At 38.7% G+C, this 11,642-nt stretch overlaps 1 protein-coding gene across 3 annotated transcripts in view; it reads left to right on the plus strand.

Annotated features, from left to right (window-relative positions):
- The window catches only part of setd2 (SET domain containing 2, histone lysine methyltransferase), a 34,955-nt gene extending 24,916 nt beyond the window's left edge, over positions 1-10,039 (plus strand). For 2 of the 3 annotated variants that reach the window (XM_082149953.1, XM_082149952.1), the window contains 6 exons: positions 814-939; positions 1,491-1,627; positions 1,812-1,923; positions 5,318-5,392; positions 5,497-5,598; positions 9,525-10,039. In XM_082149953.1, coding sequence (XP_082006079.1) covers positions 814-939; positions 1,491-1,627; positions 1,812-1,923; positions 5,318-5,392; positions 5,497-5,598; positions 9,525-9,695 — 723 coding nt within the window. In that variant the 3' untranslated portion in view covers positions 9,696-10,039. The remainder of the gene's footprint in view (positions 1-813; positions 940-1,490; positions 1,628-1,811; positions 1,924-5,317; positions 5,393-5,496; positions 5,599-9,524) is intronic. The other variant, XM_082149954.1, reaches the window with a different exon arrangement.
- The last annotated feature ends 1,603 nt before the right edge of the window (positions 10,040-11,642 follow it).

Raw genomic sequence — 11,642 nt, forward strand, 5'->3', positions numbered from 1 at the left:
TAGTTTTATGTGTTGGCCAGAATGTATGGATTCGTAATTAAAACATTATGACGCTGCACAAATTTGTGCATTTACATCAAAGAAAAGGCAGTTCTTGTTTGATTAAAACTGGTTTTGCACAACCCCATCTGTTTTCTAAATGCATGTCAATGATCTTACAGTAAATGATTCTACTTGATTTGAAAATAATCTTACAGTGAAAAACGCATTTCTCTTGCTAGAATTTTCTAATCATTTAGTCTACTTAAACTTCTTACTAAACTTAAACTTTCTTGTTTTCGATAATCTGTTTTACCTGCATGTACCCCACAATAATGTCTTCAGATCAGTTTCATTTGGAAACATGCTGGTTTTGAACCACGAACCGTTTATGTTAGTGGCTAGAGACAGGATATCCTTACAGGGAGGGTAAAGGATCTCAAAACAACTTTTGTTAGGCTAGACTGAAAAAAAAAGAAAAAAGATTGTAACTGACTTTATTTTAAAGTCTGCATGAAACTGAATTTGCAACCATTTTTCTTCGCTATTGTGACGTGGATCTGAGTGAAACCACTTTGCGAATGAGAAAAAAAAAATGATAGGCGGGACTCGATTTTGTCCATTGGGAAATAATCACTAATGGGACCAGTGCTGTCACACAGGAGTATAACTGACATCTCATGCAATATCTAAACCCAATGACAGCTCAGGGCATAACTCACTGGTCTTCATGTACTTCATTCTTCACTCATTTTTTGAAGAGTGAACACTTAAGCGTAATCAGTCTTAACAGGTAGCATGTAATGGCATACTGTTGTTTGTGGTTGTGTACAGACATACACTGAGCCAGCTGCCAACTACTTGCATGGGCAGCAGGTGTACACGGGTCATCCACAGGGTGTGGTAGTGCAGCAGGGAGGCACCGTCACCACCATTGTCACCTCTCAGACAGTTCAACAGGTATGCAAGTCATGCCTGTCACCAGACGAGGGTGCTGTTACTCTTTCTCTCTCTTTCTCTCTTACTCCTACTTTCTTTTTAAGCATTCCTTCTTGGTAATCATAAAGACATGTAAGGACTAAGAATTGGAATTTCAAGTCATTTTGTAGTCTAATTTAACTCATAAATGAGTAATCGATTAGTCAAAAAATAAATAAATTCCACATGCGTTCACTAACCAGTAACAAAATAAGATGACTTGAACAAGCTATTCCTGTTTATAGAAAAAAAAGAAAAGAAAAAAGACGGGAACTCTGAAAGACGGGAACTTGGAGATTTGTGTCTTCAAGTTGTAATGCGGGTTTGATTCAGTGTGATGCGTGTAAATTTGATACAGAACTATAAGCTATATGTTTATTACTCTTAAATATGAATTAATGTGGTCACATAGTCTATAATATACTATCATGGTCCTGTTAGACAGCTTGTAATTAGTATTTTATAGACTATAAACAGGGTTCCAGGAATCTCAACATTCTGACTAACCTCCCCTGAACTGTGATTCACTACAGGAAATGATCGTACCCAACAGCATCATTGACCTGCCGCCTCCTTCACCTCCCAAACCTAAAACCATTATCCTGCCTCCCAGCTGGAAAGTGGCGCGAGACCCAGAGGGCAGAATTTATTACTACCACATCATCACCAGGTATGAATGGTCCTTATTAAACAAGCAGTCTGTACATCATTAAAACTTCAAGAATCAAACCTCCTTTTATTCAATTAAGCTTGACGACATCAGCATGGATTGATTTATTGAGTTACGACATCACAGACAGACCATGTCTTCCATTGTCCTATTGTAATTGCTTCATGTGCTCTCTCTCTTTCAGGCAAACACAGTGGGATCCTCCCAGCTGGGATGGGACTACAGAGGAAGGCAGTCTAGAACACGAGGCTGAGATGGACCTTGGGACGCCCACATATGATGAAAATCCTTCAAAGGTATTAAACAATTCCTCATGCTTTAAAGGGAAATATCTTGGGATTTTCATCAACCTTGAGTTAGAAATATGGTTAGAAAAATTCTTCTTTAATAACACCCAGATCATCTACTAAAACGAAACAGCAAAAACGGATAATTCAGAAATTGTTACAGTGTTGACATCACCACTATAAATACATTAACAGATGCCTGTCCATGATTACAGATTAGATCAGCAACTTTGGACATTTGTTACTCATTTCACATGCATAGGAGTTAATAATTGCATTAGTTGCATTAAGATGTCTTAAAGGTACAGTAGGCTAAGTTTTTCATAAACAATTTTTGTTCTACTGGTTGAAACACTCTTCACATCCTGATAGCAATCAATAATAGAAGTGGTCTAAATATTAAAAGATGTGTATATATATCATCTGTGGAAGTCTCAGGACCAAAAAATGTGTCCAATCATTGCATTCGGTCCGATAGCAATAATAGGATGTCCTACCTGCCTGTCATATGTATTTGCATATAATACGGTAAAGAACACACTTTTTTTTTTTTTTTAAATGATCTCTTTCCCCACCATCGACGGAAATTTCCGTTATTTGTGAGACAACACTTCCCTGCCATTGAGGGAATTTTCTGGCTTTCCGTGTTTTCAAAAGGGGCGCTATGACACACATCTTCTAAAAGAGTACAGAATTTCCTGATCAAAACACTGACGAAGAAGCAGCAGAATCAAGCGATATCATATAAAATGATATGCATATGTAAAATAACGCGTTCATCAACATTAAACGGCATATAAATCAAAACCGCCTAACGTTACTGAATGAAATGTCGACCCAGGACGAGCTACAGGACTGTGCAAACATTAGGGGTGTTGATGGACTCGATCTGTGTTTTGATCATCATTCTAAGTCCGATCTGAATGTAGTCTTTGACAAAAACGCGATTTTTCTCAGCTTTTTGCTCAAATGTTGCTCTTTTTTTTATGGAACTTGCCCCCATTCAAGTGTTAATAAAAAAGAATGCATGAGGCTAGAATAAAACAGCTTTTTCTGTTTAAAAGCAGTGTCTATTCTTTCTTTTGAAAGATATGAAAGAAATTTCATATTGAAAGATCATATTGCATGTTCAGATATTCATACAACAAAATAATCTGGGGGGCATGAAATATTTGTGAACATGATCCAATTTTCAGTTATTTTTTGGCATTTCGTTTAAACTTAGTTGGACTCTCTGGGCTGCCTCCAAGACAGAAAGACTAAGAATGTTGTTTTAGTGCATTCAGTATATAGATTTTGCTAGTTTTGCCACAATAATCAGTTTATTGCCTTTCATTAAACACATAATTACTGTATCAGCAAAATCTGGTCAACCTTCATTTCCTATGTATTTATATATTGGTACATAAACCAATTTTATTAGGGCTGGGAATCGAGTTCAATACTTTTTAGGCACGGACCGAATTGCCTCGACACCATCGAGTATCAAAAAATGTCTTGTTGTTCGGTACCAAATTTCGATACCTAAAGCGTCAACGGCTGTGGCGATGCATCAAGGAAAAACACTAGTTTAACGCCGGTAACACCCAGAGACGTGGCTCACACGTGAGGCTGTAGTTTGTAAGCGCCCCAACCCCCATCGATGTAAAAGATCAAAAGTGTGGCTACATTTCACCAGGCACGATGCCAACATTAATCAATATTTGTGACAAGATAATTGCTGCCAAGACAGGCAATACAACAAATCTGATGAAGCACTGATGAGTGCACGGAATAAACTTAAGAGCAGAAAGTTGCTCCGTCTTTGACTGCAAGAAGAACTGGAGCGCGTCACAAATGAACCGAAACTCGGCGTTATAGGCTACTTGCCTCACAGACATGAGAAATAGGCATATAGAAAGCTTGAAATGTCTACTTTAAAACGAACCAATTCGAATTGAAAACAAATACTTCCTGATTATGTAATCCAAACGAAAAAGGCGTTCACAGGTTCACTACTGTATACTGCTATTTTTTCCAGACACATTGATAACCATTAGGCTACTTTTGCGAGTGCTGCGCTTGAGCACGGGGCATATATTCCACCCCCCAGTGGCCTAGTCTTTGAGTCTGTAAAAATAGTCAACAAACTAAAAAAATAAAACCAACGTTTTTTTTAGGTTATATGTAGGCTAATGTTATCTTGTTAAAACAGTTTTCATTGGTATCGAAAAAAGTATCGTTCAGGAACCGGTATCAAAGTCTTTTTGACCAAGACGTGCATTCAGAAAGTTTTGGTACCAAATTAAGTACCCAATACTGTCAAAATACTGGTGTTTATTTTTTTTTTTATTCATTTATATTTGATTGATTTAGTATCGACTTAGAACTTAAGTGCTTTTTTAGTGTTCGCTTAAGTACATGCATGTTGGGCCTGAGACTGTCCTAGCCTCACTGGATAATTGAAGATGTTGTTCCAGTCATCAAGAGTGGAATGGTTCGCAGATGCGGCTCATCCAAATAGAGAAAAGCTATTTGGATTTTTTTTAAGAAAACACTTAGAGCACTTAGATTTACCCTCAGCATTTAAAAGGCTTTGGCTTCTAAGACATTATCTGATGCAAATAAACAAGAGGTATGACCGGGCCAAACCAAATTAAAACAAAGTCAAAAACAAGTTACAGTAAACATTGTTTTAAAGACGTCAACTCAAAGGTCACAACCAGCTTGGTCTGTCATTCACTAAAGTCTTCTCTCCCTCATCACCCACTCTGCATTTCTTTTCTTTTCTTTTCTTTTCTTTTCTCTCTCTCTCTCTCTCTCTCTCTCTCTCTCTCTCTCTCTCTCTCTCTCTCTCTCTCTCTCTCTCTCTCTCTCTCTCTCAGGCTTTTGCTGGTGTTTTCTCTGGCTCTCTTTGATACTAATCAAACCCAGCTGTTGAAACTGCATTCATTTATGTGTGGTTTCTTGTTTGGGACTCAAGCTTTGCAGAATCTCTTTTGTCTTTTCAGCAATCGTCCTTTCATTTTAGACTTCAAAATATAGTAACTATTAAACTTTTAACAGATATCGTTGCCAAGGGGTCTTGTTGTCAGTATGTCAGCATTTTGTTTGATGTGCACTGATTTGCCCTTTGGATTTCTTTCTGGGACAATGAGTTGACACTCTTGGCATTGATTTTTCTCATTTATGTCATATCGGCTACCTAAGGGGACTGTGACTGGGAGTTACAGTGTTTAATGTTGCTCGTTGCAGAATTTAGTCTCCCAAGTATGTTTTGGAAAAGAATGTTAAAACAATTTCTAGATACACTTACATGAGTAATATGTGAAATAAACCGTCAGTGTTTTTTATATTCCAAACAAATTGTCAGAATTCACTATTTATTTTCATGCGTTGGCTTTTGTTTGACCCCTTTCCACAGTTTTCTACAAAGACCGCCGAGGCAGACACATCTAGTGAGCTGGCCAAAAAAAGCAAAGAAGTCTTCCGCAAGGAGGTGAGCTTGAGATTCTCCTGGGTTTTTTTACCAAATTATTAAAGCGGTAGCTCATGTGTGTCCGACTCGTCTAACCTTTCAATTTCTCCTGCTTATCTCTTCAGATGTCACAGTTTATTGTGCAATGCCTTAATCCGTACCGCAAGCCAGACTGCAAGCTGGGCCGTATCAGTAACACAGAAGACTTCAAACATCTTGCTAGAAAGGTAATGTGTGTGTCTGTATGCTTTTTAAAACTGTGAAACACTACAGAAGAAAAGAGTTGACTCTACGTCTGTGACATACATCCGTGTGAAATGGATTATTGAAAAGAAAAAAAATGGCTCAATATATCAGTTGTTGATTGGATGGAGGCAGATCTGAATACAAGCTTTTAGCTGATTGTAATAAAGGAATGGGGTAAAGCGGGACTAAATGATTGGAGAAGTCTGGTGTGTGTTACCAGAGATAAGTCTGTCATTTCACCGTAAGATGCAGTTAAGACATTTTGATTAAAAATTACACCGTAAAAAGCAATATAATAAATGTAAACATTTAATACATGAACAAATTAAACAGGAAACTTATCTAATACTCTAATTATTCACAGTGTCCTTTTTCAGCCACCCTACCGACTAATCGATTTTGAAAATATGTAGTTTACACACCCTTAAAGGGATACTACACCCAAAAATGTAAATTGTTGTCCTCATGCCGTCCCAGATTTTTTAAAACTCTTTCTTCAGATGAACAAAAAACTGATTTTTTTTAAAAGTAATCCATCTCTGTGAGTCCATGTCATGCATCCCTCACAATTGATAAATCGAAACAATGTCTTTTGAAGCAAAACGATAGGGGTGTGTGAGAAAAATACTCATATTTTCAACTTTTTAAGCTATAAATCACTGCTTTCAGCCAACTGTCATACATTTATTCATGTGACTGAAACGTCAGCATGTTGTGAAGCATAATGTAAGCATGTTGTGAAACTCAGGCAAGAAGTAGAGGTCTTCTCTGGTCCAAACATCTGTACACACATCACTTCTTACCCGAACCCAGCGTGCATAAATAAAAACAAAGAAAAGAAAATCCCAATCCAAGACAGACCCCATAACATCAGACCCGACTCAACGGCAATTTTTCAAATCCGACTGAACGTAAACGGCATTGACGTGTGCACAGCCTGCAGCACCACATGCACCAGTCAGGCCCAGACTGGCCATCGGGAGCTCTTAGAAATCCCCGTGACCTGGCGACTGATTTGGCCAACTGCTCCTTTCATTTTCATTTATTTATTTACTTATTATTACTTTATATTATAGCCTGCCCAGTGCAGACAAGTGATTTTTGAATTTCGGCCAGAATTTCAATTCTTTTAATTGTGACCAGTGGATTGGAAAAATAAAGTTGATGGCGTGCCAAAAATGAAATGGATAGCCTAATAAATCACAGATCCACTAGTGTGTTGACTGCAACACTATTTACCTCCGCTCTGGCGAACCGCTTCTGCACGCAAAAGAAAAACCCTGCATGAAGATGCAGTGACCTGTGGCGTTTCCTGATGGATCTTGTAGCTATAAAGTGGTTTTCTGTGTGCGAGGTTGGGATAGTTTAAAAGAATTCCACTCTGTAAAAGCACATTTATTTTAAATTACCCGGGACCCGAGGCCACTATTATCAGACTCGACCCGTGTCAGAGGCAGTGGTGAGGCTACACAAGGGCCAGGGTGAGACTGGCCCACTCAGATTGATGGTTGGTCCACCCAATTAAATGAGACCATTTTTTGTGTGTGGGAAATAAGATAAATCATGTATACATGACAATAATAATTGCTCAGATACATGAATTTAGAGGATGGCTAGTCCCGAAACTTTGCTGGATGTATGTGCTGCTGGTCAAGCATGAAGATGTATTCGAATTCTGAACTGATTTTATATTGCCTTGAAAGTGGGCAAAGATCAGTCCCTTTATAATCACTAAAAAGCTGTCACTCATCTTAGTTCATTTCGATGACGCGATCTCACGAAGTTCCGTTATAATCAATAATGCTGTCTATATCTTTTCTATACTTCGTTATAACGAGAGGATTTGGGAGTGAGCATAACTCAGCACTGGACAAAAACTCTGCTTTGAGCTGTGAGTTGATTCAAACTTTAAAGACCCCTTATTGGCCATTGCTATCTAGAAAAACAACAGAAATGCCTGTGATTGGCTACATTGCTCAATGCTGCAAAAACACGTTGTAGATAGAAACATTTGACGTGCCTATGCTAGGGCTGTGACGGTATGGGATTTTTTCTTACCGCGGTAAAGAAGCAACAAATCTCGCGGTTTGGCGGTTAACCGACCCCCACCCAACCCCCCCCACCCCCCCACCCCCCCCCCCCCCCCCCCCCCCCCCCCCCCCCCCCCAAAAAAAATAAAAATAAATCACCCGCGGCCGCGTCACACACTGCAGACGCGATCAAGAACGCATGTAGCTTGTAAATGACAATGGAAATGAATAACATAAAGCAGTATTCTTTATTAACAAATAAACAAATTAACATTTATATTAAATTGTAAATATTAATAATTAACTATTAAGACCGGCGACACACTTGGCTGCGTGGTGTGAGTGTGGCGTTTCTGTTGCGTGTCAGCTGCGTGGCTTTTTTTATGTCTTTGCACACCAGAAACAGCGCTGCTGCTGCTAGGAGACATAAGCCTCATTGGTGATATATTCGACATATGGGGGAGAGAGTTGTGGAAGGCCTATACTTAATGTTAAACATAAATATATAACAGCAAAGACAGCGTCGGCAGTATTGATGGCAAAATAGGCTACAGAATATTTCGTTCTGTATTGACAGGTGCAATATTTGAAAATCGATAATATTTTTTTTTAATTACATTTATATCTGCATTTATGTCAAAACCCAAACTTTCAAACATCAAAATGTAATTTATTAATATGTATTCATGTCAAAATGACATACAAATTTTTTTTTCCTATTCTATTTTGCCAGGAAACGCTTCCAACAGGCTTGCGTGAAAAATAGGCGTCGGTTCTATTTCTAGCATGCACGCTTTTTTTCCGCGCGGCTCGTGCCGCAACTGAGACGCGCGTCTCACGCAGGCAGTGTGCAAGCTCTAACCTGTTAACATGGGAGCCGAAATAAAAACGGACACGCCACGCAGCTAGTGTCGCCGACCTAAGGTAGGTCAGGTGTGCTGCACTAAAGTCCAGCAAACGCCACAGGATGGTTAATTTTTCTAAGATGTGGTCTTAAGTTAGTGGTATCTCTCGCGAGACGGATACTTTTGTGCGACAAATACGGCATATTGCCTAGTCCAAATTCACCGGCTTCCCCTTAATTGTCACCTGCCTCAAAGGCGACACAGTATTTGGCTTAGACACTAGATTCGTGGCTATTTTTTAAATCATTCGGCTAGCGCCGTCAACTGTTATTGCCTATAGCCTACCACATGAGAGAGATCGCTACTTGCAATTAAAATCTAACTCCAACTGTTCACGTTGTCTTTTATGCCTGTGTTTGTTTGTATTTAATTGAACATTATCTGTAAACATCACAAGTACTGAAACCTAGCAGTTAATTAATAATAATCAGACACACACACAAAAATAAATCCCCCATATGTTTAACGGACTGTCCCTCCCTTGCGCAGGAAGCGTTTTTTTTTCTCCAGAAGCACTTGAACATGGGACTCGCAGAATACAGTAAATTATAAGCAAATATTAATGTGTTTATAGTTCATATCACACACCATATGCACTCCTGTGACTTTCAAAAAAAAAAAAAAAAAAAGTGCGGTGATGACCTCACACCGCGGTAGGCATCTCATTAACGCGATATTGCGGTGATGCGGTTATCGTCACACCCCTAGCCTATGCCACTCTCTGCCCATGGTTATTTTTTATTTAGATATTTATGAGCGATCTGTCTACTATGGACTCACAAGTAATTGATCATTTTTGTTCATTTGAAAAAGTCAGTCATATAAATCTGGGATGGCATAAGGGGGAGCAAATGATGTGCTTACTGAAGTATTTTATTACGATGTCATTGGATTGCTGCATGTCATGTTAATAGATGTGATTTATTTTACATCTCTAAACCTGAGTGTGTTTGTGTGTGTGTCTGCTCACAGCTGACTCATGGGGTGATGAACAAGGAACTGAAGTCTTGCAAGAACCCTGAAGATCTTGAATGCAATGAGAACGTCAAACACAAGACCAAGGAGTACATCAAGAAGTACATGCAGAAGTTTGGTTCTGTGTACCGACCCAAGGAAGACACAGAGCTGGACTTACTAGCCTGAAGCAACTCCAGGAATCTCCTGGCAGCTCTTTCCAACCGAACACCCCTGGCCTGAACAGTTTTGGTGCGTCAGGACAGGGCGGCTCAAGCGCGAGTCCTGTTGTTTTATTCCACTGACCCTCTAACCATGTCGTAAATGCTGCTCTGGGAGGGGGCATTGCCTGAGCCGTCCCACGCAGGGGATGTTTTAATTATGAGATAAACTGCTGCGGTATGAAGCGCGGAGGACGCAATCCATGGGTGCTACACAGACTCTTTCCAAGATCTTTTTGTCTTCTCAAACTATCTCTAAGGCAAGTCTCATCAATTTGGAGAAGAGGATCATCCTAAACTCTAGAGGGGGGGGGGGGGGGGGGAAAGAATAAGTGGACCATTAAAATCCCCACACCATTACTGTAGTTGTTACCAAGGGCTTTTATTAGCTTACCTGCTCCGCCGAAGGTCCCGATTCCTCGCTGATATTAGTCGAGGAAAGAGGGTAGGAGAAAGACAGACGCTAAGGATTATGGTATGTCTCAGATCAACTATCCACAGAACTAGTCATTTTGGACTTACTGGCCATGGGTCGCCCAGCATTGTTTTTATGGATTTTAGTCTATAGAAGTGTGCAGGTCTGTGATCTAACCCCATTTGCCCTGGTCTTATTTTTCTTCTCGACTGGGGGGAAGGTTATGTAGCAATGATATTTTATCAACGTCTTTCACTGTTTTTACATTAACTTTTTTTATTCATGTCACAATATGTGAAGCCCTCCTGGCAGTTTGTAGCTTATTTTTGTGGCCATCACGTATAGATTGATCAGGTTTACCATCCCATAAGCTCTGGCCATTAATTAACTCACCCCACCTTATTAACCTGCATTAAATCTGTTTCAAGACATGTATTATATTGCTTTATATGTGAATATATTGAGATTTAGTTTTTGAGACCATTAGCAGAGACAAGGTCCACAATGTCTTGTGTAAATATGTGTAATATACCAGACTGGGAAAACGGGATTAGAAGGATGCAACTAGATCCGAGTCCTCCGCCCCGCGGGTGCAGCTCCGTTGTTCCTAAATCAAGCAGAATTCCGCACTATCCCACTGCTCCGTTTATTGGGTTGAATTTTAAAGGTTGGGGTGTCATTATGGTTTGTTTTTCCTTTGCTTTCTCTGTAGAGAAATCTTTTTTTTTTTTATGTGCAAATAGGAGTCTCACCCCACTCCACTGTAAGTACTGTGCAAGCACATTGTCATACTGAGTGTAAAAACATTTTAAAATAAAATAAACTGTTTTCTAAAAAATAAGGCTTGGTTTTCTTATCACCTAATGCCTATGTGTTGAAGAAATAGTGTCTGTTCATCAGCGTCCAGCAATAACATGCTACTGTGTTTGATCCTGGGTGACGAAAACGGCTCCCGCTACTTCCAAAAAGCTGCTCTGGAACTACTTGCATTAATTTATTTACCATTATTTTATTAATATTTATTTAGAATTATAAAACTATACTTGAAAAAAAAAAAATCTAGTTTATGCATTTATTATCTCTTAAAAATGCAAATTAGGTTAAAATTGTTATATGTTTAGATATTACAAATTGTTATATTATATTTCCTAAAATAGAATGGGATGAAATCATTTTTTTAGATGATACATTAATCACTTGCTTTGGCTGTAGTACAACAATATAAAAAGCCAATTTATCTTTGGAAACAAACCTTATCTCACACTTAAATTTTTTTAATGTACATTTATAATTGGTAATATATTTTAGGAAGCTTTTCTAATATATATAACCATTTACTGTAGAAAAGCTTGATATAATTGTTTTTTTCCAAAAGTAAATTGAATTTTATATTGTCATGTACTAAACTCCCTACCCAACTAGACATTTTCAAGTATTGCCAATTATAAATGTACATTTAAAAAAGTGTGTTGGCGACAATTATTGACACCCCTAGAATTT

This window comes from Leuciscus leuciscus, assembly GCF_965113295.1.
Source record: "Leuciscus leuciscus genome assembly, chromosome: 20".
NCBI classification, from domain to species: Eukaryota; Metazoa; Chordata; class Actinopteri; order Cypriniformes; family Leuciscidae; genus Leuciscus; species Leuciscus leuciscus.